Consider the following 22,981-nt stretch of genomic DNA (forward strand, 5'->3'; position numbering starts at 1 on the left):
CAGTATTTTGCCCGAAGATGAGGTTCTTATACCTAGGTGAGTAGTATGCTGGACTTGCCTCTTCGTTACGGTAATAACACTTAACACGAACGGTGCAGCTCTTAATAAAGCGTGATTCATATACCAACACCGGTGCCTCACCAACTCACAATCCGGTCACGAAATGTTGTGGGTTATAGAATGAAGCCTGTCTTATGGCATTGACGGTGATCATCGGTGATCATCTTGAAACGTGATGGCCGTCTTTTTGATATAATATTGCGTCTGATTCAACTATCTCTCATTCTTACTCTTCTTCTCCCCTTCCGCCTTAGAGATGAGTAGCGAAATTTCAGACCCCTTTGGGGGCGTCGTTGTATGTGAGTAGAACTAAACTCCTCATTCGTATGGTTGGGCTGAACCGCGCCCACTTCTAGCTATATTTATTAGCTTCCTCCTCTTGGGTGCTGTGTTTGTGCAGGTATACATTTACTTTGATCGCTATCCCAAGTCAGCATAACTGTCTTCTTTTACGACAACCGTTGATTCGTTCTTCAAGGGACAATATCTGGCTCAAGGCATTTGTCATAGTTCTCTTTACCTTGGATGTTCTCGACTCTGTTTTTGTCCTTATGTGGTACGGGATAAGGCAACAATAACTTAACTAGTATGCTTAAGTTTTGACATCTTCGCAGGATTTATAACCTCCTGATCGACAATTTTGGGAATCCCGTCGCATTCACCAAAAGTCAGTAACTTCTCGATGCCAGCCACCGTTGAATGCCTATGCTTACAGCGTTTTTTCGCAGCTGAATGGACTGCCGTAACTGACCCGCTTCTGGAGGGTATCATCGCAGGAATGGTTCAAGGCTTTTTTGCATGGAAGATCTGGGTGTTAACCAAGTACGTTATATATATCTTTCAAATGGACAAGTGCCGTTTCTGATTAAACTTGCTGATTGTATCAACTATTTCTACCTCGGTGTGATCGTCCTCTGCACATTGACATCTTTTGCCGGCAGTATGGCGACAAGTATACTCTGCTTCTTAATCGCCGAATCAGTTGACTGGAATGGGCTTCGTAATGAAGTGGGCGCACCCATTCTTGTATGGCTTATTCCAGCGGCACTTGTGGACCTCGTTATCACAATCATTATCGTCATATATCTGCAGCGAGCAAAAGGTTCCATCAGGCGGACTAATCGTATCTTAGATAGAATTACACGACGTGAGTTTCTTGTCCAACTGAGATGTTTTTCCCCTATGCTGAAGCATCTGAGTGAACAGTGACGATACAGAATGGCAAGTCCCATACTTTTCCGTGGCCTGCATTGTGAGGCTTAATGCGATCGACAGGGTTTCTCACCGCCACCGTCGCCCTAACTGATGTAGGTTTGAGTCTCGGTGTGACGGTAAGTGTTCAACCTGAGTCATTTTTTCCTTCCTGCTTATGCTTCCGACAGAGTCGGCCTTACTATCTTTGTGCGGGCTCTCCAATTCCTGTTCTGTTTGACCACCCTAATCATTACCTCTCAGGGGTCGTATTTATCTTGCCTAAACTGTACACAAACTCAGGTACGCCTATCTACATGTGTTGATTCAGTGACACTGACAGTTATTCAGCACTTTCCAGTCTTAACGCAGTGCGTAATATGACCTCTGCAGTAATTATCTATATACCCACTGTGGACGATTCAATCGTGTCTAGCGCCAACCCCACATTCCAGGATATCGGAGATGAAGTGGCCTCTATGGCCATGTCGTGCAATAATATCGAGGTACGTATTTCCTCAAATTATTTTTCACCATTCTGACAATGGTTTATTGTCCGTTGTAAGTTCGATCACAGGGAGTCGCTGTAGGTTCAATTTTCTTGTTTCCCTTAGTATCTATCCTCATGAGGATCAACAGGTATTCATAAGCGCCGAGCATGAGTCATGAGATGAGATACCCTTGTAGCCCGAAGAATGTCAGCTAGCCAGGTTTTTGCCAGACGACAAGACATTCCGAAAGACCGCCTGACTAAGGCAGTGCAAACCTAGGCCGAAAAAATGCACGATGATAATAGCGGGAACTACGACTCTTAAGTATCGCTATCTTCGACGATCTTGTTGTTTGTATAGTAATAATCAACGACGTATTCTAGTCTAGTCCTCGGATATCTTCCAAGCTTGATATTTATGCAAGCTCACTTGTCATTCAATCTTTAGCGGGCCCCTGCGAGCACGGCAGGTACGGGTACGAAGAGCAGTTTTAACCCGTTCAGTAGTCATGGTGCTCCAGGGCAACACAGAGCATTCTGCAGAAACTACCTACCAAGTCCTGCTGTTACCGACAAGTAGTTTCCAACACATAGAATGCATCGGTGGCAAGCCCTGCAGAATAGACGAATAATGCTGGATGTCGCAGTGTCATTGGTTCTGAAGAAACGCACTCGGGATTTATCTGACGTGACAAGGTGTTCCCGTCTCCTATTGAACACACTAAGGGTGGATGGTTCAGCACGTACTTTGGTCATGTTATTGCAAAGTAAAACAACGCCAGCGTCGTCCATCTTGCTAAAGCCGTGATACCATCGACCCACTACGTCTACCATTCGCAAGGGTCTCCGTTTCTCCAATCGAGCCGTTCATGTTCGGATTACCACCAAACTCCATGGTACCCAAGTTCGACGGCTGTTCCGGGGGATTGCTTTTGTTCTCAAACGTGAACATGGCAGTTTCGTTTAGACTACCTTGGTGGCTGATGAGAAGGATGACTATGGTTGGATAGATCCCCTGGGTGAGTTGAATTATGGTCAATTTGGTCAGCTATAATGAGTATTAATGAGTACGGATCGCGAATTGGGCCTGGACTGGAGTGTCGAGGTCGCCGAGGGTGCCGAATGGAAGTCGAATCAGTGTGGCAACCAGAAGTATTATCTGGGGCAAGAAACAGGAAGCACTAAAAGCGCTGAAAGTTCCGGAAAAGGGGGGACACTTTAAATCGTCTTTTTTAACCAATCCACATCATAAGCGGCGAAGACATCTCAGAGCGCCCGCAAACCAATGTGGTCACGGACAACATTCCGAAAAGCTACGGGCAATGTTAGTCTCTAAAGATTTAGTACGCAAAATAAAATACTCACAAATAGCCCCTGCCCACGCTCTATGGTGGTTGATCGGTCGCTTAGACCCTGATAAACACCCTCTCTATTCCTCTCTTCGTTTGGAAAGAATCGGGGACCAATGGCCACGATGACCACCGGTGCCACCTTTTTCTCAGATGCTCGTCAGAATCTGCGAATGCCATGGGGGACATGAAGCATAAAGTTTAAGTTTCAAGGACTCTGATGGTGTGCAGGCGCATATATTCCGTTGCAGATCCAGGATTGTGACGGCCTGACGATTTCCTGTTCTTCGACAGGTGCGTCTCTCTTTTTTCCTTGTATTTCTTCACTTTGACGTGAACGTAATAGGGCGACTTCAAGGGCGAGCATCCGAGAAAGGCAAACTCTCGCCAACGATATCTTTTCTTCCGCCAATTCCTTGACGACAATGCCAGCGTTCGACACCACCCTCAGAGCAACTAGTGGGTTCGGCCGAAATCCATGCATCGACTTTGGAAGGAGTGATTGGAGGCTGTTGGGTGAGAATTGAACCCTGTATGTTGATGTTGATGGAGAGTGAAGCATCGTGGAATGCAATCCCAGGATGCTATGTACAAGGTGTGTTGCTTGATTTCATGCATATACCGAACCGCTCATCATCCCCAGTACAATGTTCCGCTGTCTCTCAACGTCTACCCGTCACCGGAGCAGTAGGTGTCGACCAAGGTATGCTTATCTATATCTGCAGCAGGAACAACCTAAACATCCTTCTAGGCCTTTGATCCCGAGAATTACAGCAGGATGGGACCGACTGGGAAAACCGATTATATCACTGGCACATCGACGCTACGCTGTACGATTTATCCCCGCCTAGAGTGACCACTCGGTATGGCTTCAATGTACTGGCTGGTCCTCAGTAAATATGCCGGTATGATGACGGGACCGGCGATGAACTTCCTGTGCCTTTGGGAACGACTGCGTTCGTCTCTGGGCAAATCGTGTTCGATATCCTCTCTTCGGAACTCAAGAGTCTCGCTGTGCATTCCAAAGTCAAGTGCGTACCTCGCCTATATGTATGGATTGCCCCTGCGCATGCGATGAGAACTGGGCTAGGTATCGAATCTGTGGGATCGGACTTGTCGCTAGGCGAGCTTCTTCCCTGGGAGGAGGCCCGGCTGAAGATTCTGCCGGCTGTTTGGAAGGGCCCTGTGACGGGAGAGCTGCAAATTCAGGTTCATCCTTGTGGTACGACGAAGTTACTCGTTGAGCACGTACCAGAGTAGGGAAGGCCATGTTATACACTGACGGTACGCGCCTTACGGACATGAGAAGGAAGTGCGAAGGTTGTTGTACTGCACCACCTGGCTATTGCACCAAAGTGGGTAATTTGTGTTCTGACGTCGGACAAATCACTGATTATATCGCTAGCTTATTTACCCGCTCGACTGGAAAGGTGATATTCCATAATCGTGCATTCCACCAGTGTAACCTCGCTGCGTCGGACGACTCCGCTGGGCCCACTGCCGAAGCTATGATGAAGAAGTAGGCTTGAAAGTATAGTGTAAGATTGTACCTTTGATGAAATAGCAAGACTTTCTTTAGCCGCTTCCCATCTTTCAGTATGCTGCATCAAGGCCATTTCTCTGCATCGTCTGACGTAGAGGCGCAGCTCGGACTACTGGTGGCGCTGAGTATAGCATTCTCTCTGCAGGACTTGCTGTTATTGGAGCTGGGCTGTGCAATAACAGCGCTCATCTGTCCTGTCTGGATAATAACCCTGTTTCTAGTTCCATTCTTACAAGTCTTAGCTATATCTGTCCCTGCCATTCAAGTTTCGCGAAGGAATTATTCCACTGTCGCAGCCTAACTTCGGCGGGACCATACCTTCTCGTTTTGTTCAGAGTTCTCTGGGTGTGCTGATAAGTGTCCTCCTGACATTGGATGCTTGATATGGAGATGCCCAACGATCAGGAAGAATGCGAGGACGACAACAGTTATGACCTGTAGTCATTATCACTCGAGATTACCGGGGATTTGTACGTTTTCTTTTAACAGTCACGGCAACCAATGCTGATCTACTTTACCAGATGGTCCTAGACTATCTTTGCTTACAGTTGAAATAGATACATCGTATTAATATCTCATCAGTGGTTGATTGTTATGATCGGAACACTCCCACTCACCGCTCACCGTAGAAGGTACCTCGAGCACCAGTAAATGTCGTTGCATAGAACATTGCCAAAGACCCGGGTCATTCCGGTCGTTGATTGCTTACAATAATCGATAGTGGTGGTGCGATGGAACGGACATCGGTTCTGAAGCTCGCTTATATCAGAAACTCATTTGAGATTGATCTGTCGCGACAAGGTGTTCCTGAAGGGAAGCTCTCTAGTTCCTGTCTACTATGGAACACACAGAAGTGCTGAGGGTGGTTGGTTCGCCACTCTAGTAGAGAGCTTCAGTCATGCTAATGCAAAGTAAAACAATGCCAGCGTCGTCCAGCTCGCTATGCCCGAGAAAGCCGGGACACCATCGACTCATTACGTCTAACATCCGCAAGGGTCTCTGCTTCTCCGAACGAACTGCTGAGGGGAGGATTATCACCAAACTCAATGGTATCCAGAATCAATACACTCGATGGTTGTTCCGAGGGATTGCGCTTGTCCTCAACCGTGAACATGGTAGTCTCGTTTAATTCACCTTGGCGGCTGACGAGAAGAATAACCAAGGTTGGATAGATCCCCTAGTTTGAACAGTCAGTTTGACCGGCTAGAACGAGAACCAATGAGTACGGACCGCAAACTGGACCTGGACCGGAGTGTAGACATCGCTGAGATTGCCAAATGGAAGTTGAATCTCAGTGGCAATCAGAGCCATTATCTGGAGGAATTGAAAATCCGATGTAATATAAATCGTTCGAATGGTCACGTACTCCAGAAAGACAGTAAATGATCCCGGACTCGACAAGCAAAGTGAAGATTCGTTCTGCTACGGTTATCTTTCTCCGCTTCACCTGAAGCTCGGACATAAGACAGTGTTTATGACGCCTAGTATAGATAACAGATCAGATCTTATTAATATAAGGAACAACCATGACGCATACCAAGCTTTGACTCCGACAATCGAAGTAGAAAAAATGTTGGTCAATAATGACAGGGCTAAATTTATTATTTGGGAACAATTAAGCGCGTGGGTCAGGGGTGTATGGTCCATGACGGTGTGCCGGCTGACGGACATGGTACTTATCGTGATGCGCAGTCCGATTGTAACGAAAACGGACACTATTATCATGTCAACTGTGAGCAGGAATCAGGATGTCCGGTAAAAGAAGAACCAAAGCTCACGGAGGGTCAAGCATAGGAATACGAGTGGAAGGATCAAAATTTTGCTATACCAGTCTCGGCAGATTACCCATGCCCGCCAAACGACAATGCCGTCGGTTAGCACATACTGCGGAGCGTTGGATATAAAACCTTTACAGAAAATAGACTCGGATACTCACATTCAGGAGGACAAGAGCGTTCATTATGTCTTGTTTTTCGCCGTACGCATAAGCTATACTATCCAGAGGGATGCCATGCACAAATGAGATGGTGATGACATACACGGCTTGACATATCGATACGATCCAATAGGCCGTTGAAAAGGAGAACATGAAAACCAGTATGCAGAACAGCAAGATACGCGATTTCCCTCTAAGACCTCTTTTCCTACAACGCTATCAGTCGCAAAGCAAGAAGCTGGTAAAAGAAAACAACGCACAACATAACAAAGGAGCAGACCAGCATGATGATTATGTACATGCCTACGTGTTAAGATTTTAATGAACTGTTCGACCAGGAGAGAGGAGGGCTCACCATAAACTAAAGTTTGGCAAGTTAATCTAATGATATCATAGAGAATATTGAGCCCGTCCGATGTGTTTGTCATGTCAAATGAAACGGGATTAAGAGCGCGCGGGAGGGAAGGGGGGAGGACGAGACTGTTGAACTTACCCCCAAATATAAAGGGCAGCCAGAAGCGAAACGCGTGCAGAGGAAGCCTTACTAAAAGGTGAACGTCCGAGACTTTTCTATAGGACATTTTTGAAACATAGCGATCGTGGTTGTGGTACCGACATTCCCTATGCTACGGTCAAAAGGCGGTGATTGAACAGAACAATGTTAGGGTTTCGGCGCACGGTTGCCTCCCCTGAGATAATATCGAACATGGTGCGTTGCCATGGCACAGCATTAGTCGGAAAAAGCCAGGTGGCCGGCTTCGTTGCTAGCCCAAATAATCAAAGTCAATATGCACATCATGAATCTCGGCTTATTCTTGCAGGCTTGGGCGGCGATGATGGAGGTTTCAAATCCGGAAGTAGCCGGCAATTACTCGGTGACCTTCATCGGTTACTAACCGGTTATCTTTCATTAAAACCGTCATCTTTGCGAGACGTGTCTGAAGTCGCTCAGCCTCATTACTGTATGGTCCTCCCTGCCACAAAGTAATTAGCAGGGTCTCGACTCTATCTGCTTTCTTCAATCTAGCTGTCCAGCATCTCCGCATACTAGAATGCCACTATTGGATCTCCCTCCAGAGATTCTTGATGCCATTATCGACGAGCTGCACGGGAACAAGAAATCACTGCTGCGAGCATCATTGGCTTGCAGAGCCTTTTATCCAAGAACCAGAATTCATCTATTCTCTGTTGCCTTATTGAGAGGCAAATCCGACTGTGATCGTCTCCGCGAGTTGATCACCATGGCTCCGAAGCTCGCTCTTCATTTTAAATCTCTCGAGATCAAGTTCACATTCCGTACGATCTATATTTCTCCTGTGGATTTCAGAGCATTGACAGTCATTGAATCCCTCATCAATGTCACCTGCTTATCTCTTAGCAGTGGAAGCTGGCACGCTATGCCTGATTCTGTTGTGTCAAGTCTCCAGTCCCACTCTTACCACACCCTCGTCATAGGTCAGCACTTCCACTTCAGATCGATGGGCGAGATTTGCTTGCTTGTCAAAAATTCGCCTGACTTGCAAGAAGCACGCATCATGTGTTCTAATAGTGGGATCACAGAGGAATGTAACATGAACCACTCCCTTCATTTCACCCCTGCCCCAGTGACGATACATATCGATGGCTCTCAGGATTCTGCTGAGACCCTGATGAAGTTGGTTTTATCGTCGGGTCCATGCCCGTTTTCCTGCACTAATGTCGATACACTCAGTATCGCTCTTGAACATGAGAGCACTACTGTTCTACAATGTCTTAATGAATATTTAACCCGCTCGCGCCGTTCTCTCAAACATATTCGCGTAACCCATTTCGGGCCAGGTTTGTATACGTTGTTTAATCGCTACTTGCCTGTATTTATTCTCGCGATTACAGGTTTTCGGACAGCGTCATCGGAAACACTTGATGTCTCCAGCATCGAGCAGATTGTGGTCACGGTTGTGCGAATATCCCCGCTGGCCAATCAGATCTCCCATATATTAGATTGGTGGATCTCCAACCTTGCAGCGGTGAATGAAAACTGCGCCATTCGTTCGATTACGTTTAAAATCATATCGCTTCATCCTGAACCTGAAGAAGATCTTTCATTGGATTGGAAAGACCTGTGGATGAGGCTGGATGCCTGTTGCACCTCCAGCAAGATGACATTGTTGGAGCGTGTTGCGGTTACTTTCAGATCTAGACCGAGGCCGGCGGAGTGGGATACATTCAAGACTCGCATGGAGGGCAATTTTCCGAGGTTGAAGGAGCTTGGCTGTGAGGTAGTCTTGAATGCTATGTAACGTCGCTAACATGTTCAAGTCTGGATGTGCGTGCAGTTTACTATTTTATCCCCACTACCATGGATATCCTTCCGTTCTCTTTCATTATTACTTACAGCGCCAATATCAAACTCCAGCTGTTTCAGGGCCCGTCCATGAATTTTGTTCAAGTGCCAGAGCTTTGGTTAGCTCGCGCCTAGATGTGTCGTTCGCGTAGTTTGTCGAACTTGAGTTGCAAGTTCTAATTCCCGCCTTCTATGACGGTCGTACAATCGAGCCTTCCTAGAAAAGTACATCTAGTCAGAGTCTGTTACCATCCCTTGACCGTCAATACAATAGCGCACGAAAAAAGCTCTGTTAATTAGCGGAGGTAAGGTCAAATGTGCGATACTTCAGCTCCCGGAGGACGTCAAGATACATGAAGGATGGGTAATTGCGCTTACTGGTTGTATATAAACGGCGACCTCGATTCTCGTCAACCTTGCTCTCGCGAGGATAGATTCCCTTCGCCTCCTTCTGTATCTCTTAACAGAATGCCAATGCTGTTCGCAGTCTGTCCGGCCTCAGAATAGACGGATACATCGAACGAAATTGCGAGCATTGATCGCGACGTCTTGGCAGGTAAACAGGAATGTTGAACCTCCGAGCCGGGACTGGCCAAGGCGAGTTTGGTACAATTTATGGGCCCCGGATCTGATGCGAAAGAGTATGTCATTTGAGTATGAAAATATTGGGTCAGGCCGCCAAGGTTCGATACAGGAAGATTAATGACGAATGAAAAATCTCCACGGAGCCGTTCGAGCTCCTGGTGACATTGATGTCCCGACCTGGTGCGAACAAACATCCTTTAATGCTATGGCAATCAGCTTGGAGGGTAGGGATCACTATTACGGTGAAGAGCTAGCAGTGACTTGAATTAAGGAAGGGGTCGAAGTAAGGGTTTGTCCTTAAGAGCTGCCGTCTGAGGGCTCCAATCCACGCTCTCCATGATGCTCCCCCTCAATAGCAGCTGCGAGAGCTGCACGCCAAGTGCTGGTCAATGCTACATCTGAGGAAGATGCATTCCAATTGAATTCTTCTCTCGCTTGATGCTAACCGAACCTAGTCAGCAGGAGATGCTTTGAGAAAATCCTATAGGATGTTGTCCACGGCTGAAAATGATGGGCTAGGTAGGGCTATGCCATCAGGTAATTCGTAATTATTTATTTTCTTGCCATTGCTCTCTAATATTTTCGTCCCATCGCTTTCCCTCTTGAATCTCAGCACTTAAGAGAGTTCATGGGCAGTGGCCCATGGCTACTGGGTTGTTGAGCGTCTATGTTATCAAGCTATATGGCAAAGAAGCCGTCCGGCGGTTGTCGTGTATGCGAAGAATACAGCACAGAGCTCATCATTGCGGTCAAGGATGAGACTGCCGGAAAAAACAGGTTATACCATATTCTAATATCAGAATCTGCTGCTCTAATATGGAGACTTCGCTGTGAATGGAGAATTAGCAAACAAGATGATGAAACAAAATGGCATTCTAAAGTAGAAATCCATAACCGCTGGGTATCCTGCATCAATCAACGACTATCGCTAGACTGCCAAATAGTAAAGACGCAGAAAAATGGAAAACATAATCTAAACCCTAAAATAGTACTCCACACATGGAGCGGGTGTTTAGAAAATGAAGAGAAGTTGCCTGACAATTGGATAAGGCAACCCAGGGTTTTAGTGGGTATACCATATCATAAACATGATGGGAGTCCCACACAAAGTGCATAACGCATTTCCCTGGGGTGGCTCTAAAATAGAGGTGAAACTCCTCAAAAACCAGCTTGAACCTCAGACTAACATTGTTGGTTGTGGGATTCATAAGGCTCCACCAAAAAAAAAAAAGAAAGGATGAGACTGCCGGCAGGTACCGGCCCGACAAGCCGATATTTTCACCAACCGCTCGTACAGCGACGTCTCTTAAGCCACTACGTCAAACTATAGTCCCAGCTGGTTTCACATCCTCGATGTACGATTCTATTGGCAGGAATCCCTTCCACTCGTAAATAGCAAATATACATTTGCAGTACGTTTCTACTTTTTGGTTCCAGCTTGCTTACATTTTACTGAAAGCGACTCAGAGCGACTTGGCTCAACATTGAACCCTCTCTCAGACCTGCTTTCTGGAATGCGATTACAATACTTCTTTGTCGTTACTGTCATACTTTTGTGCCGCGCGTATGGTGCTTTGGATCTCAGCATCCATAGCTCGGCGGCGTATCGGATCCAGGTGAGATAGTATACGAGTCGGGATATTGGGAAGTAGGTTCTCAGGTGGCCGAGCCGATGGAATGAGCTCGATTTGGTGCTCGCATGGTCTGGTATGGCTTATTCCTCCTTGTTCATTACAAGCTGACAGTATGTTTCGAATCCGTAGATATAAGTGCTCACGCGACAGCAGCCATCGGTTTCATGAACCTGGGACAGATTTGGAAAACTGCGAATTGAGATTTCGCCCATTTTTTACGCGAGGTAACTGTAAGTATATTCCTCTCCGAGTTCATCGGCCCGGCAGTTTACTAGTGCACTTTGCTTGCTTCTGTGTTGATGGACTGCGAACGTAAGGTATTGGCGTGACTCAGATACCTGTTTCTTGGACCCTGGCGCTATCCCCATCACAGAGTTCGCACACCCGATCTCATGACGTGCGTTATGGAAACATCAGGGTCAGTATACGCGCTCATGGCGATGCCATTCATTCCTTCTATGCATTCTCCTTGGAAGCACCGGCACACTGTACCATCCTCCGAACAACCAGTGCTTTCGATGAGTTACTGATTTCAATGGGTGAGAATTGAAGGCTGTACATTTACGTTCCCCAGGAAGCATGATGGAATGCGTCTGCTGGTCCACTCAATACTGTCTAAGCCTGACAGATTGTCGATCTACTCACGGCGAGACGGCTAACTCCTGAGTGACTCAAGTAGCCGAACTGCACAATCCTTGCTCCCTCCTTGTATCCAAACTAACAACTCCCTTCTCTTCCACCTTCCTGGAATCACCGGCTGAGCATATGCTTTCCTCGTGTTCTGCTATTTTTGCGACAATATCATCCCGTGTTGGCATCTACACATGCCGCTGAGACCGATTCGCTGTCCTTGTCGTGGCTCATCGTTATTGGTTTGATAGGACCAGGGCGTCAGGTGCCAGCATCTTTAACTCGGGCATGGCTCAACCCGGACACCCATGCCCGTATTTACAGGCGATAGAAGACGCATATGAAGACTTGGAAAGTACATAGCGCTGAGACTCCGGACATCTTTTCTAGGCGGACACCGGAAGACACGATGAGATCTCCCGGAGATTTGATTTCCTTGCTCCGCTTATGGATTATAGCTATTTCTCTTCAGTAATTGTGTGAATGTATTCTTATACCTAGGTGAGCAACGACGTGCTGGACTTATCACGATAATGATACTTAGCACGAACGGTGCCACTCTTGACAGGGTGTAATTCATACAGGCCCAACACCAATTTTTCCTAGCACTAGTTTTTCATCATCTCACAATCAGGCCAACAAGCGCTGTATAAAATTGAGAATGAATCCTGTCTTATTATATTGAAGATGATCATCTTGAAACGATGATGATCTATCTTTCTGGTATAATATTTATTGCATCTGTTCCAAGTATCTCTCATTCCTACTCTTCTTCTCCCCTTCACCCTTCGCCCCAGAGATGAGTAGCGTAATTTCAGACCCCTTTGGGGGTGTCATTATGTGTGAGTAACACTCCGTAGTCTTCTTCGTATGGCCGGACTGAACCGCGCACGCACTTCCAGCGGTATTTCTGAGCATTCTCCTCTTGGGCGCCTTGCTTGTGCAATTATACATTTACTTTGACCGCTACCCCAAGTCAGCATAACCGTCTTCTTCTACAACATCCTCTGATCCATTTTTCAAGGGACAATATTTGGCTGAAGGTCTTCGTCATAGTTCTCTTTACCTTGGACGTTCTCAACTCTCTTTTTGTGCTTATGTGGTATGGGATATGGCGACAACAACTAGCTTGCTTCAAGTTTTGACTTCTTCACAGGGTTTATAAACTCCTAATCGACAATTTTGGGAACCTTGTCGCATTCACCAAATGTAAGCAACTTCTCGGGGCCTACTGCTGTCGAACGCCTATACCTTTTTTTCCAAGCTGACTGGACCATCACAACTGACCCTTTTCTGTTGGGAATCATGGCTGGAATGGTTCAGGGTTTTTTCGCATGGAAGATCTGGGTGTTGACCAAGTACGTCGTACATCCGTCGGGTCCAGTATCAAGTGCTGCTTCTGATCGATGTCCCTGATTGTAGGAACTATTATTATGTCGGCGCAGTCGTTATCTGCGCATTGACATCTTCAGTCGGCGGTATAGTGACAAGTATCATCGGCTTTTTAGTCATCGATTCCACTAACTGGGACGGGCTCCGCGATAAACTAGATAGGCCCTCTCTTGTCTGGCTCATTCCAGCTGCGCTCGGGGACCTCATCATCGCAGTTGTTATCACCATATGTTTACAGCGAGCAAAAGGTTCTATCAGACGGACCAATCGTATTTTGAATAGAATTATCCGATGTGAGTTTCTTGTTCAGTTGAGACGGTTTTGCTATATGCTGAAGCGTCTGAGTCGACAGTGACTATGCAGAATGGCGAGTCCCATACTTTTTCGTGGCGTGTGCCAAGAGGATTGATGTTGCCAACAGGGCTTCTCACTGCGACGGTCGCCCTAACTGATCTAGGCTTGATTCTTGCCGTGGAGGCAAGTGTTCAACCGAGTTGTTTTACATACCTTCATACTTACACTTCCCGCAGAGGCAGCCTTACTATATTTGTGCGGGCTCTCTGATTTCTTTTCTGTTCGACCATTCTAACCATTCCCTCCTAGGTGTCGCATTTATCTTACCTAAACTGTACACAAACTCTGGTATGCCTATCTAAGGGTATTGATTCAGTGACACTGATGGTTGTCCAGCGCTTTCGAGTCTTAATGCTGTGCGAAAGATAGGATCTGTAATCGGTGTTTGTATACTCACTCTGGACGGTCTAGCGCCAACCTCACACTCAGAATATCGGAGATGAAGTGGCCTCTATGACCATGCCGTGGAATAGTGCCGATGTGCGTATTTCCTCAAAAGTAATTGCCATCATCTGACGATGGTCTTTATCTGTTGTAGGGCCATACCCTACCTCGATCACAAGGAGTAGGTTCAAATCTATTGTTTCCCCCTAGCTCTACCTCATGCCAATCAATAGGTGTTCATAAGCGTTGAGTATGAGAGCCATGAGATGAGAGATCCCCGCAACCAGAAGAATAACAGCGTGGCCCCCTCGGACTCGGAAGATTAGGACAATCTGAAAGGCCAAGTTGGTGCAAAGCTGAATCAGATAAATATCTGATAATAATAACGAGAACCACTGGCAGGGGCTTTAATTATTGCTACATGTGATGGTTTTTTTGGTAGTGATAATTAATGTTGTATTCTAGACTAGGTCTCGGATCCTTTCAAATTTACATATGATCGCCCATCACTCAATATTGAGCACCATATGGCATCCGGGATTTTCAAGGTCGCAGAAAGTAAATTGGAAGGACTGGACCAGAATAACTACAGGTATATCTAATTATAGGTGCAGCCCAGTCGATTTCGTTTCATCCAAGAACACAGCAAACTTCAGGGGGAAGATCTGAGCAGCCTTTCTTTCCAAGAATTTATCTTCGTAAGGACCAATAACCGTTTTGTACTCCTCCGACTGGAATATCTTCATAGCCAACGTCAGACGCCGTTTGATTGTCCTCAACTAGAGTAGAAACATACAGAGAATATCTTGTCGAAGCTTTCTGCCTCCAGCAAAGCCATTCCATCCCACTCAGGCTCTGGGGGCTCAAAACCCACAGTTTTCAGCATTGCCATAGTCTCGTTGTCAATACGTAACTTCCACGTCTATCAGACGGACGGTGAACAGAGAACGAGCCTAGTAACTCACCTGTTCGTACTTGAGGACATTGTCCGTGAAGATGGGGGATGCGAGGAGCATTTTCGAGAGACCCTCGAACCAATGTTGGTAGAATTCGTCAAGCGTAAGCCCTTCCTTTCGTTTGAAGAGAAGGACGACACGGATACGGTCTGTTTGGATTGTACCAGTGGCCATCTGTGAGTCTGAGTGGTTGTCTGAGCAGGGTGTGACTTGATGCGACTGAAAGGTGTGCGTTATATACCATCCTTAGTGGGAAAGTTTCTGAAAGAGCGCTCATCAGAGCATTCTCCGCATTCCGGGAAGGAGGAACATCAAGATGTACCATCACAGAAAATGAGATGGTCGATAAAACCGAGATCAGGGTGCGCAGGTAACAGAAACAGAGAGCGAATTAAAGTATGTCCCAATTTACAGGTTAGTTGACTGAGGACCAGCAGAACATCCTTTGTTGTAGTGATTTTTGAAACTTGTCAATTCCACGTCTCCGGGCGGGCGAAGAACAAGGCCGAAAAAGATCAATCAGTTCAGGAGAAACGTGAGAGTGACATGGCGAAAGATACATCCGGAGGGACAGGCCCAGGCCAGATGCAAAGTCAACGGAAGATTCCGAGTCCTGTGTATACAGGATTCGGTCTATGCTAATCTGAGCTTTTTGGTGGCGGTGCATGATAGTGATAGTCCGACAGTTCCCCGTGCCGTGGATGCCGTGAATCATCTGCGCGGTATTGTCACACGTTACACTTGGCACCCTTTTTCTTTTGCCTCTTGCTTTGCGTTTTTGAGTATCGATTCACAGTGGTTCTCCGAAATGCTCTACCATTCTGTGGGAGGAGATATGGTCATCACCGTATACACCTGCGCCTCTATTTTATGCTGAAACCATAACACTCATCCATCACTCATACTATCAATAATCATTCACCAAGCTTCAGCCACAATTTTTCTCGAGGTAGCAACGACAATTGCTAATAATGGGGACGTCCGCACCAATGACACAAAATGCACTATCAAAGCCTAACACGATGTGGACTGTCGCCGGGTGCCTCACGGTGATAGGCTGGACGGGAACTGTGGGTATCCATAGGCTGCGAAATCTGGTAAGCTCCTACTTCTTATCACAACGTCTCGTCTTCCTAAAATTTTGCAGATTCATTGCTGAGACCTCAGAATTCTTCTTCTTATGATGTCGAGCACCAAGCATTGAATATTGACCTCAATGGCTGGGCTCAGGGTGTAAAAGGTAAGCAAATATTTCAGCATTGTTAGCGACTAGTCAACCGATCTTTTCTAGATCTGCGATTGTATGCCCCTTGTTAACGGCTATCCACTTTGGCCAGGTGGGATGCCCTCCGTTGTTCAGTTCAAGTTAATCCTTAATTCTTTCTTCAGGATCCATACACGAATATGGCAATGGCTGTAGATGAAGTTCTTGGGGGATCGAATCGTGATTCACGATGGAAACGCAGGGTCTGGGTGTGTGGCCTCACTCCTTTTCCTTTGTGCTCGCTAACAGAGTACCCATTTACACTAGTATTCCGCTTCTCGCAAGCATGATACATGACGAGATGATGAGGATGACATGCAGTACCGAATGCAGCAGCAGCTTCGACAAGATTTATACAACGATGTGCATGAGGTTGGAGGGGTAGCAAGGAGATCCATAGGCTGCAAAGGTGGTAGTAAGGTCACGGTAAGTGTCGGCTATTTTGTTTCTTCTTCGTTTGGCTGACTTGCATGGATTAGAGGTGTAGGCCGTTTATCCCATGTATTAGGTACGTGTCTTCGCCTTTGAATTTGAGTCTGATGCTAATTATCCAACTCTAGCTATGCAAGCAATATATATCCTTGCTTATTAACTAAATGGTAAGCTTTCGTGTTCATCGCCACTCGCTGGAAGCTGACTATCTGGCAAGGTGTTTAACTTGACGACCAGGTCAATTTATCGGCGACGATTGCACTAGATATTTGCCTACTTGATGTACTATTTGTGGTACTGAGACCGTATATTTCTGGTTTGATATTATATGCGCAACTGCTGACAGTTGCTCAGTATTGTTGTTTCGTTGCACCATCCAACAGGCCTTGTGCTACGCCCACGCAGGGCAGCCCACCCCTCAAGTCTTCAGGACTCGGATATGCCACGCCCTGCGATGGCCCCCCGCTTCATGATAGATCATGATGAATACTTAGTTTGATAGAATTGCACTCGTATGGAGAAAAATGGAAATAATGGTAGACCATGCCATCTCCATGTGATAAAGTAGCAGGTACGATGTGAATCTCACGTATTCTTCGGATTGGAGCTAGCGCTGAGAACTTCTGCATGATCATGCATGATCTGCACATGCTACTAAACTTGTAGAACCCTGAGACTCCGAAAGTTGTCAGCGGACGCCGTCACAATCAAGATTTAAACAGTGACTCATATTCACACATTACACCATCTACGCGATCAGATAGGTCTCCTTTCGTATCCTCCATTAGACACGAATAACATCCCATCGACAGAGATGGAGGTTTGTATATACGCCGACCAAGACCTCTTCGTTATCTCGGCGTTTCGCGCATCAGAGTGGATGAAGGAATGCGGTGGCAGCGGACTACTAAATTACGGAAGAGACCAAGAAGAGACTGAGAAACGTAATGATTGGTTGAGGGGGCGCTAAGACTATCGTGAGATATTGTGTCCCCTCGAGATGCGAAAAGATCATTGTTTGAACGGATTTGGAGGTTTAGTTGGCGCGCGCCTAAGTGCGTTTACGGGAACACGAACAGCTTCGAGTCTAGGAAACGTTCTTGGACACTGCCTTGCATGGCCTCGAAACAGTTCTTGTGATGGCCTTTTTCGGGTTGAGGTTGCACGACGTGGGTCACATCGAACCAAGGGTTTTGGCCCGTACCAAGATCTTCACTTGTCGAAGAATATACAAAATATTATGATTGTTTGTGTCATTTGTTCAGCAGCATATTGAAAACCGAAGTCGTTACGCGAAGACGTTTACGCCTTAACAAAGACTCCCGAGCATCCATTGAGTGTGAACAGTATTAGTGAGAGATAAAATGTCGGTCTACGAAGCGCCTAGAGACGATCTCCATCCCTTCATACAATTGCGAAGCACCTATCCATAAGCGAAGATTACGCCTCCAGTCTGAGTGGCCCTGGCACCTTGCTTTGGGGTCGCCGGAGGCATACATCTTCACCCTATTAATATACCATCTCTCAGCGTCGGCAGACCAAAAACCTAGATCTAACCCAGAATCACGAAATGCCTTCATTTTGGGAAACCACGAGACTTGTGTTGGTCGATTGTTGCTCCTCTCAATGTTGTAAACCCCGCATATGATGTCTTCCTCGCTCGAGGAAAGGGTCTCCGTCCAAGTTACCCAGGGCTCTTTATGCGAGAGATTTGGCTTCCACCGGGTTATATTTTTATCACAGGGACCTGATTTATCGAATGCAGACAAGACGAGGCTCGGATCGCCGATATGATCCAATGCAATGCGCCAGATAATTCCTCCGCACATCAATGCGGCTCTGACCACGGAGAGATTGCTGAACAATGTTCCTCTTCTCCAAAGGTACATCTTGAAGTCATCCACGTCTGGTACAAATCGACTGGGCCTGTACAGGGGTGGTACAGGGGGAAGTTTTGGCTTTGAGAACGGCATATCTCTGTCTACTATCTGGCCCAATATGAATGGAATTCCGTGGGAGCAAAGGTCCTCCACAATGTCGTCGAGACATAACACAAACGGCAAGCGGAAAACGTACAACACATCGGCCGCGCGGGGCAGGATAAGTTTGTACGATGTCTCATTTCCACCCTTCATTTGGATCTCGTACCCGGCAATTGATGTGTCCCAGGATTCCACAGCTACGACTGTAAGATGTTGGTGTTCGCGTTGTAGGCGTTGAGAGCATTTTAAACTGACGTCCCATGCCTCTCTGGGGATCTGACCAATATAAGGTTTCGCGCCAGGCGACCTTATTTCGCGTAGCCATTGAAACCCATCCATCAAGGTTAATATGGCTCTACTACTCAAAGGAGAGTGTTCGTCTCTCGCTGCGCTGTCACACCCCATCAATCTCAAGCCTTTGTCTACCTGAGCTTTTTCCACAGCGGTCAGGATAGTCTCCGGTAAGGGCGACGAAGCCAGAACGATCCCCAAGCGGTACCGCACAACCGCTTCCAAAGACATGCAGTCCCTTTGCGTTGGCGTCATGCCTTGAAGTTTGGGCTTGAATGTTTCGATGTAAGCCGCTTCCCACGCTTCACGGTTACTCTTCACCGGCCGAAGCAGCTCTGGCCCCACAGAAGGACCAGGTATATTGTCCGATTCGTGAATCTCTTCTTCCTCTTCTGCATCCTGTAAAGCAGAAGGATCAAACTCGTGATTCAAATCCCATTCGTCCCAGAAAGAGGAGTATCGTCGTTGGGACGATATGTAGAAATCCCATAAATCGGCGACACGATCGTGAGGTACATGGCACCTGACGAGGTAATCTTTACCGTCAACGGCATTCCAAACGAAAACATTGGCCATCCTTTCGGGATAGCATCGCCTCCTAGCATTCGAATCTCGGGTCTCGCGCCTCCTTACATCTCGAGGGGATTCGTATTGCATCATCAGCTCTGTTTCCTTTTCGAGACGAGAAAAGAAATCTACCCAAGTCTCCCCTAATCTCTGCCGTGGGGAAACATGAGGCGTAGAATTCATAGACGCGGGTTCGTAGTTGATTTTCTCTTCGTCGTCATCATCCGAAGGATAGATGCGAGACACTTTGCGTGGTAAAGCAAGCGAACCGACTTTGTTCCACTCCAAATCGAACATTTCGTCGCAAAACTTCCACTGCCATCTGTGCTTTTCCAGAACATATGTACCCTCCGCAAAATGTGATAGTGCCTTCACTCTTGGTCTGATATGTTTCGGAGGTAGCAAAAATTTGTAAGTGGTCTGCAATTCGGGGTCGCAAGCAGGGAACGGATTGATCAGCGGTCCCCAATCAATCCAAACGGGTACTCCGAATGCGAGATAGGCTTTGAGAAAATACGCAAAGTTACATTTTCGAGGATCAACGAAGATCCCGACCCTTCGTGAGGTGGACTCTCTTTGAGCCCAATACCCTATATCGTGTTGAACTAACCAAGAATGGCGAACAAGAGCCGCCCATCCACTGCCAACGGTTTCAGTTAATAACGTGTTCCAGCTGTTAAGATTGTATCCCCCAATCTCAGCAGAAGCGAGGGCCAATAGATACGAAATTTCAGCGGCCATGAAAATGAAGGCATCGCGAGAACGAGCTGCAGCGCGTCTCATGGCCTTCTTAGTGGTTTTAGTGTGGTGATAACCGTAACGATGAGGTGATGGAAAGCTGCAATGGCCCAGACTACGTTGACGCACGATCTGACCAGCCAGTATGTCCCTGAAGCATAATAACAATTCTTCGAGGGTCGCCCATTCCTCAACCATTTTCTTGTCTAAACCCCATTGTCCCGGACCAAGACAAACAAGAGGCAGATCAGACATTCCATATTCCAAGGGTTTGAACAGATCACCACAAAAGAAGTCGGCGAGTTTGGCAGGCAAAAAGCCTTGATATGGCATGGCGTTCGAAGCCCAAGCACGGTACATAAACATCTTTGGCTCTTCGGGCCATGATGTTTCGGGATCTTGAAAAGAATGCGTCACGGTAGGGACGGGAGGAAGGGTATCCGATTCCAAGCACGTGTACAGGTGGTCATAATCGTCCTGGATAGTAGTAGTAGACATGTCTATCGCAAAATGTCAGCAATGGTCCTGACTGGTTCTAGATATAAGACTTACAACCAAGATGTATAACCCTGTGTCGATGTTTTCACTGATTGTTTTGATATATGCAAGTGATGTTTCTTGCCCTACACAAGTTTTGTTTTCGAGCGGAAGCTGACTTGATACAGTTGAGATGCTCGGTTCAGCGAAATGTTGAGAACTTACATTCTAGTAGATGCAATACACGGATCCGGAGGGCGATGTTGCAAGTACCATCAGAAATTGTGATTGAACCCAAGTAGAAAAAAGTGTTTGTTGAAATGAGAGCAAAACCTGTTTGAAAAAACACGTGACGGGTACGCGTCAGCGATCCCGACATCGACCCTTCGTCCTTGAGCCGTCTTCGTTACTACGCGGACTTCTATAATGTCATTTTCTCCGTTATACGGGGATCCATCGAGCTCATCCTTAGACAGAACATTTTCCGGACTGTTGAAGGTCATCCATGACTTGCTCTTTGTGCTATCCGCTGCAAAAACTTGTCCACGGCTAGTGTTATGTACATCCGTATAGAAAGGGTCTGCTCGTTTCCACAGGTTTGACGATGCTAATAGTGTATTCGCACGAACGAATAGACAGCCAGCGCACGGAGGCTGAAGACATCACGTAATGTACGACAGTCACCTGTAATTGGGTAAGCTTCCCTCTGCACATGATGACTGCTTTTCAACTCACTGACGTGCTTGCTATTATTTTCAGCAGGAAGCACCCTGAAGGAGTAAACCGCACTTGCACAATGGGAACTTGGTAGCTGGTCGCGACATCTGGAATCGGTCATCTCATAGTCATGACAACGACGTAGTTTCCCCTGCGCTATCACAATGCCCATAGTCGCTGAGCCATACCAGAGGACAAGAATCGCCAGGGGGCGCCACGGGGACCATCAGCAATGCTTTGACCAGGCCAGGACAGCATCCGCTTTGTTTGAACAAAGACACGCCGCCACTGCTTGGACCACCGCAACGCTTTGACCGGACAAGACCAGCGATGACTGATATTTATACCGTTCCATGGTGGCATCCATCCCACATTGTTACTATGCCAAAGTTGAGGAAGTCCCGTCCGACTCTGGCGTGCCCTACTCCCAAGACGAACGTCCCGTATTCGCACCTCACCTGGACAAACGACCAACCCCTAGACTCCGAAGTCAACGAGATCCGTTTGGTCATCCAAGACGCCGAGATACGCCTCGCAGAACATGGGAAAGGCCCCCAGCTTGACGTCGTTCAATCTCGGGAAGAAGCAAAGGTACTGCGCGCACTCATCAGGACTTGCACCAAGATTATACATCCGATACGCCGTCTACCATTCGAGATAATCGGCGAGATCTTCCTTCACACGCTCTCGGGCCCGGATGGCTGCAACAACTACCCCGCAGTCCACGACCACCACCACGGTCCTTGGGCATATAGTCAAGTATGTCAACGATGGAGAGCCGTCGCCCTCTCCTTGCCCCGTCTCTGGTCCGAACTGAGCGTGCCCTCGAACTGCGGCTCCTACTGGCTCCACATCAAGAACCCCATCGGCCGTCTGCAGCTATGGCTCCGTCGTTCCGGCTCCTCTCCTCTCCGAATCCTATATGGCGGCTGTGGTAAATGCAAACCCAAAGAGCACGAGACCATCACTTCCCTGCTCCTCGAACAAAGCAAGCGATGGGAGGAGTTTCGATGGATCGGATGTTCAGATCCCGAGCGCTTCAAACGGCTCAGCGAAGTGGTCGGGCGTGTCCCTCTCTTGCGTCACCTAGATCTGCAATACTCCGTCGCGGGAGATCCACAAGAACCGGTGACTGCAGCCTCGTTCGCAGGTTTCACGGCTTTGCAGCCTCATTTAGTACGCTTCCAAGCTGAGACATTCCTGGCGGATCCTTTCAAACTGCTCCGTCTCGCTCCCAATCTCGAGGAACTCGCACTGGTGTTGAATCGCGCACACGAGGATATTCCAAGAGAATGGCTTCCCCAAAGTCCACTAACACACTCCGGCATACAACGTCTCGTCGTCAACCATCCCTATATGATCGCTTTACCCAACCTCATACTTCCCCAGCTCAAATGCCTAGGACTTCGTTCTTTCACTCTAAGCGACATGTTTCCTATCGCCGCGTTCATCCACCAGAGTCGGTGTTCCCTCACGAATCTCTTCGTCCAAGGCAAATACCGCTTCCACTCATCCCTTGTCCAGCTTCTGCACGCCACCCCGAATCTGGAGCAGTTGATACTAGCAGGAGATGACTCGATACCGTTGTATCAATACCAGGAGTCCGTTTCGGAGCAGCTGACGATTCGGGAAGAGTCTCCGGTCCTTCTTCCCGCTCTGAGGACCCTTTCTTGTGACGTTAAGGGC

The 22,981-nt window shown here is 47.3% G+C and overlaps 10 protein-coding genes across 10 annotated transcripts; 7 read left to right on the forward strand and 3 right to left on the reverse strand.

The window, feature by feature from the left end:
- Positions 1-316: 316 nt before the first annotated feature.
- EV420DRAFT_1759219 (uncharacterized protein) lies at positions 317-2,131 on the forward strand (the record flags this gene model as incomplete). Its single annotated transcript, XM_060480581.1, has 12 exons — positions 317-359; positions 417-489; positions 539-616; positions 675-727; positions 789-882; positions 945-1,207; positions 1,267-1,281; positions 1,336-1,391; positions 1,443-1,554; positions 1,603-1,757; positions 1,818-1,837; positions 1,891-2,131. 12 exons carry the CDS (start codon positions 317-319, stop codon positions 1,898-1,900), a joined length of 972 nt encoding a protein of 323 aa, XP_060336742.1. The 3' UTR covers positions 1,901-2,131.
- Positions 2,132-3,847: 1,716 nt separating this feature from the next.
- Positions 3,848-4,566, forward strand: EV420DRAFT_801262 (uncharacterized protein). Its single transcript, XM_060483506.1, has 3 exons — positions 3,848-4,121; positions 4,181-4,445; positions 4,496-4,566. Exons 1-2 carry the CDS (start codon positions 3,956-3,958, stop codon positions 4,348-4,350), a joined length of 336 nt encoding a protein of 111 aa, XP_060336743.1. The 5' UTR covers positions 3,848-3,955; the 3' UTR covers positions 4,351-4,445; positions 4,496-4,566.
- An 822-nt stretch (positions 4,567-5,388) lies between these two features.
- EV420DRAFT_1508783 (uncharacterized protein) lies at positions 5,389-7,424 on the reverse strand. Its single transcript, XM_060471447.1, has 8 exons — positions 6,925-7,424; positions 6,830-6,872; positions 6,570-6,777; positions 6,412-6,517; positions 6,171-6,348; positions 6,000-6,114; positions 5,864-5,947; positions 5,389-5,810 (listed from the first exon to the last, which is right to left on the reverse strand). The coding sequence occupies exons 1-8, from the start codon at positions 7,148-7,150 to the stop codon at positions 5,574-5,576; spliced, it is 1,197 nt and encodes a 398-aa protein (XP_060336744.1). The 5' UTR covers positions 7,151-7,424; the 3' UTR covers positions 5,389-5,573.
- Positions 7,408-9,257, forward strand: EV420DRAFT_1508789 (uncharacterized protein). The gene is made up of 2 exons (XM_060471448.1): positions 7,408-8,387; positions 8,442-9,257. Exons 1-2 carry the CDS (start codon positions 7,622-7,624, stop codon positions 8,846-8,848), a joined length of 1,173 nt encoding a protein of 390 aa, XP_060336745.1. The 5' UTR covers positions 7,408-7,621; the 3' UTR covers positions 8,849-9,257.
- A 902-nt stretch (positions 9,258-10,159) lies between these two features.
- EV420DRAFT_1261828 (uncharacterized protein) lies at positions 10,160-10,594 on the forward strand (the record flags this gene model as incomplete). Its single annotated transcript, XM_060467096.1, has 1 exon — positions 10,160-10,594. One exon carries the CDS (start codon positions 10,160-10,162, stop codon positions 10,592-10,594), a length of 435 nt encoding a protein of 144 aa, XP_060336746.1.
- Positions 10,595-12,151: 1,557 nt separating this feature from the next.
- On the forward strand, positions 12,152-14,197 carry EV420DRAFT_1709271 (uncharacterized protein; the record flags this gene model as incomplete). The annotated part of the gene is made up of 13 exons (XM_060479586.1): positions 12,152-12,583; positions 12,644-12,716; positions 12,766-12,843; positions 12,898-12,950; positions 13,006-13,099; positions 13,164-13,426; positions 13,486-13,616; positions 13,664-13,682; positions 13,737-13,775; positions 13,824-13,843; positions 13,899-13,967; positions 14,026-14,052; positions 14,105-14,197. Exons 1-13 carry the CDS (start codon positions 12,541-12,543, stop codon positions 14,195-14,197), a joined length of 1,002 nt encoding a protein of 333 aa, XP_060336747.1. The 5' UTR covers positions 12,152-12,540.
- EV420DRAFT_801392 (uncharacterized protein) lies at positions 14,132-15,121 on the reverse strand. Its single transcript, XM_060483507.1, has 3 exons — positions 14,837-15,121; positions 14,668-14,784; positions 14,132-14,611 (listed from the first exon to the last, which is right to left on the reverse strand). The coding sequence occupies exons 1-3, from the start codon at positions 14,999-15,001 to the stop codon at positions 14,474-14,476; spliced, it is 420 nt and encodes a 139-aa protein (XP_060336748.1). The 5' UTR covers positions 15,002-15,121; the 3' UTR covers positions 14,132-14,473.
- A 1,196-nt stretch (positions 15,122-16,317) lies between these two features.
- On the forward strand, positions 16,318-17,265 carry EV420DRAFT_801439 (uncharacterized protein). The gene is made up of 3 exons (XM_060483508.1): positions 16,318-16,517; positions 16,571-16,603; positions 16,761-17,265. The coding sequence occupies exons 1-3, from the start codon at positions 16,407-16,409 to the stop codon at positions 17,004-17,006; spliced, it is 390 nt and encodes a 129-aa protein (XP_060336749.1). The 5' UTR covers positions 16,318-16,406; the 3' UTR covers positions 17,007-17,265.
- A 570-nt stretch (positions 17,266-17,835) lies between these two features.
- Positions 17,836-20,752, reverse strand: EV420DRAFT_801522 (uncharacterized protein). The gene is made up of 2 exons (XM_060483509.1): positions 20,654-20,752; positions 17,836-20,601 (listed from the first exon to the last, which is right to left on the reverse strand). The coding sequence occupies exon 2, from the start codon at positions 20,597-20,599 to the stop codon at positions 17,873-17,875; it is 2,727 nt and encodes a 908-aa protein (XP_060336750.1). The 5' UTR covers positions 20,600-20,601; positions 20,654-20,752; the 3' UTR covers positions 17,836-17,872.
- A 924-nt stretch (positions 20,753-21,676) lies between these two features.
- Positions 21,677-22,126, forward strand: EV420DRAFT_1261677 (uncharacterized protein; the record flags this gene model as incomplete). Its single annotated transcript, XM_060467086.1, has 1 exon — positions 21,677-22,126. A coding segment is annotated over one exon (450 nt), but the record flags the coding sequence as incomplete, so codon positions are not given.
- Positions 22,127-22,981: the final 855 nt, after the last annotated feature.

Source organism: Desarmillaria tabescens (genome assembly GCF_030435595.1).
Source record: "Desarmillaria tabescens strain CCBAS 213 chromosome Unknown EV420scaffold_4, whole genome shotgun sequence".
In the NCBI taxonomy this organism is placed as follows: domain Eukaryota; kingdom Fungi; phylum Basidiomycota; class Agaricomycetes; order Agaricales; family Physalacriaceae; genus Desarmillaria; species Desarmillaria tabescens.

What these genes read in the sequence shown, in the direction of transcription:
- EV420DRAFT_801392 (XM_060483507.1), bottom strand. Translation starts at nt 15,001, where the DNA reads ATGGCCACTGGTACAATCCAAACAGACCGTATCCGTGTCGTCCTTCTC. An exon ending in ATGTCCTCAAGTACGAACAG is followed by an intron (nt 14,785 to 14,836) that starts GTGAGTTACTAG and finishes TAGACGTGGAAG; the next exon opens with TTACGTATTGACAACGAGAC. An exon ending in GCTTCGACAAGATATTCTCT is followed by an intron (nt 14,612 to 14,667) that starts GTATGTTTCTAC and finishes TTGGCTATGAAG; the next exon opens with ATATTCCAGTCGGAGGAGTA.
- EV420DRAFT_801522 (XM_060483509.1), bottom strand. Translation starts at nt 20,599, where the DNA reads ATGTCTACTACTACTATCCAGGACGATTATGACCACCTGTACACGTGC.
- EV420DRAFT_1508783 (XM_060471447.1), bottom strand. Translation starts at nt 7,150, where the DNA reads ATGTCCTATAGAAAAGTCTCGGACGTTCACCTTTTAGTAAGGCTTCCT. An exon ending in TTGCCAAACTTTAGTTTATG is followed by an intron (nt 6,873 to 6,924) that starts GTGAGCCCTCCT and finishes CTTAACACGTAG; the next exon opens with GCATGTACATAATCATCATG. An exon ending in TCATTTACTGTCTTTCTGGA is followed by an intron (nt 5,948 to 5,999) that starts GTACGTGACCAT and finishes CAATTCCTCCAG; the next exon opens with ATAATGGCTCTGATTGCCAC.
- EV420DRAFT_801262 (XM_060483506.1), top strand. Translation starts at nt 3,956, where the DNA reads ATGGCTTCAATGTACTGGCTGGTCCTCAGTAAATATGCCGGTATGATG. An exon ending in GCTGTGCATTCCAAAGTCAA is followed by an intron (nt 4,122 to 4,180) that starts GTGCGTACCTCG and finishes GAACTGGGCTAG; the next exon opens with GTATCGAATCTGTGGGATCG.
- EV420DRAFT_801439 (XM_060483508.1), top strand. Translation starts at nt 16,407, where the DNA reads ATGCAGTACCGAATGCAGCAGCAGCTTCGACAAGATTTATACAACGAT. An exon ending in AAGGTGGTAGTAAGGTCACG is followed by an intron (nt 16,518 to 16,570) that starts GTAAGTGTCGGC and finishes TGCATGGATTAG; the next exon opens with AGGTGTAGGCCGTTTATCCC. An exon ending in TTATCCCATGTATTAGGTAC is followed by an intron (nt 16,604 to 16,760) that starts GTGTCTTCGCCT and finishes CTTGACGACCAG; the next exon opens with GTCAATTTATCGGCGACGAT.
- EV420DRAFT_1508789 (XM_060471448.1), top strand. Translation starts at nt 7,622, where the DNA reads ATGCCACTATTGGATCTCCCTCCAGAGATTCTTGATGCCATTATCGAC. An exon ending in CGTAACCCATTTCGGGCCAG is followed by an intron (nt 8,388 to 8,441) that starts GTTTGTATACGT and finishes TCGCGATTACAG; the next exon opens with GTTTTCGGACAGCGTCATCG.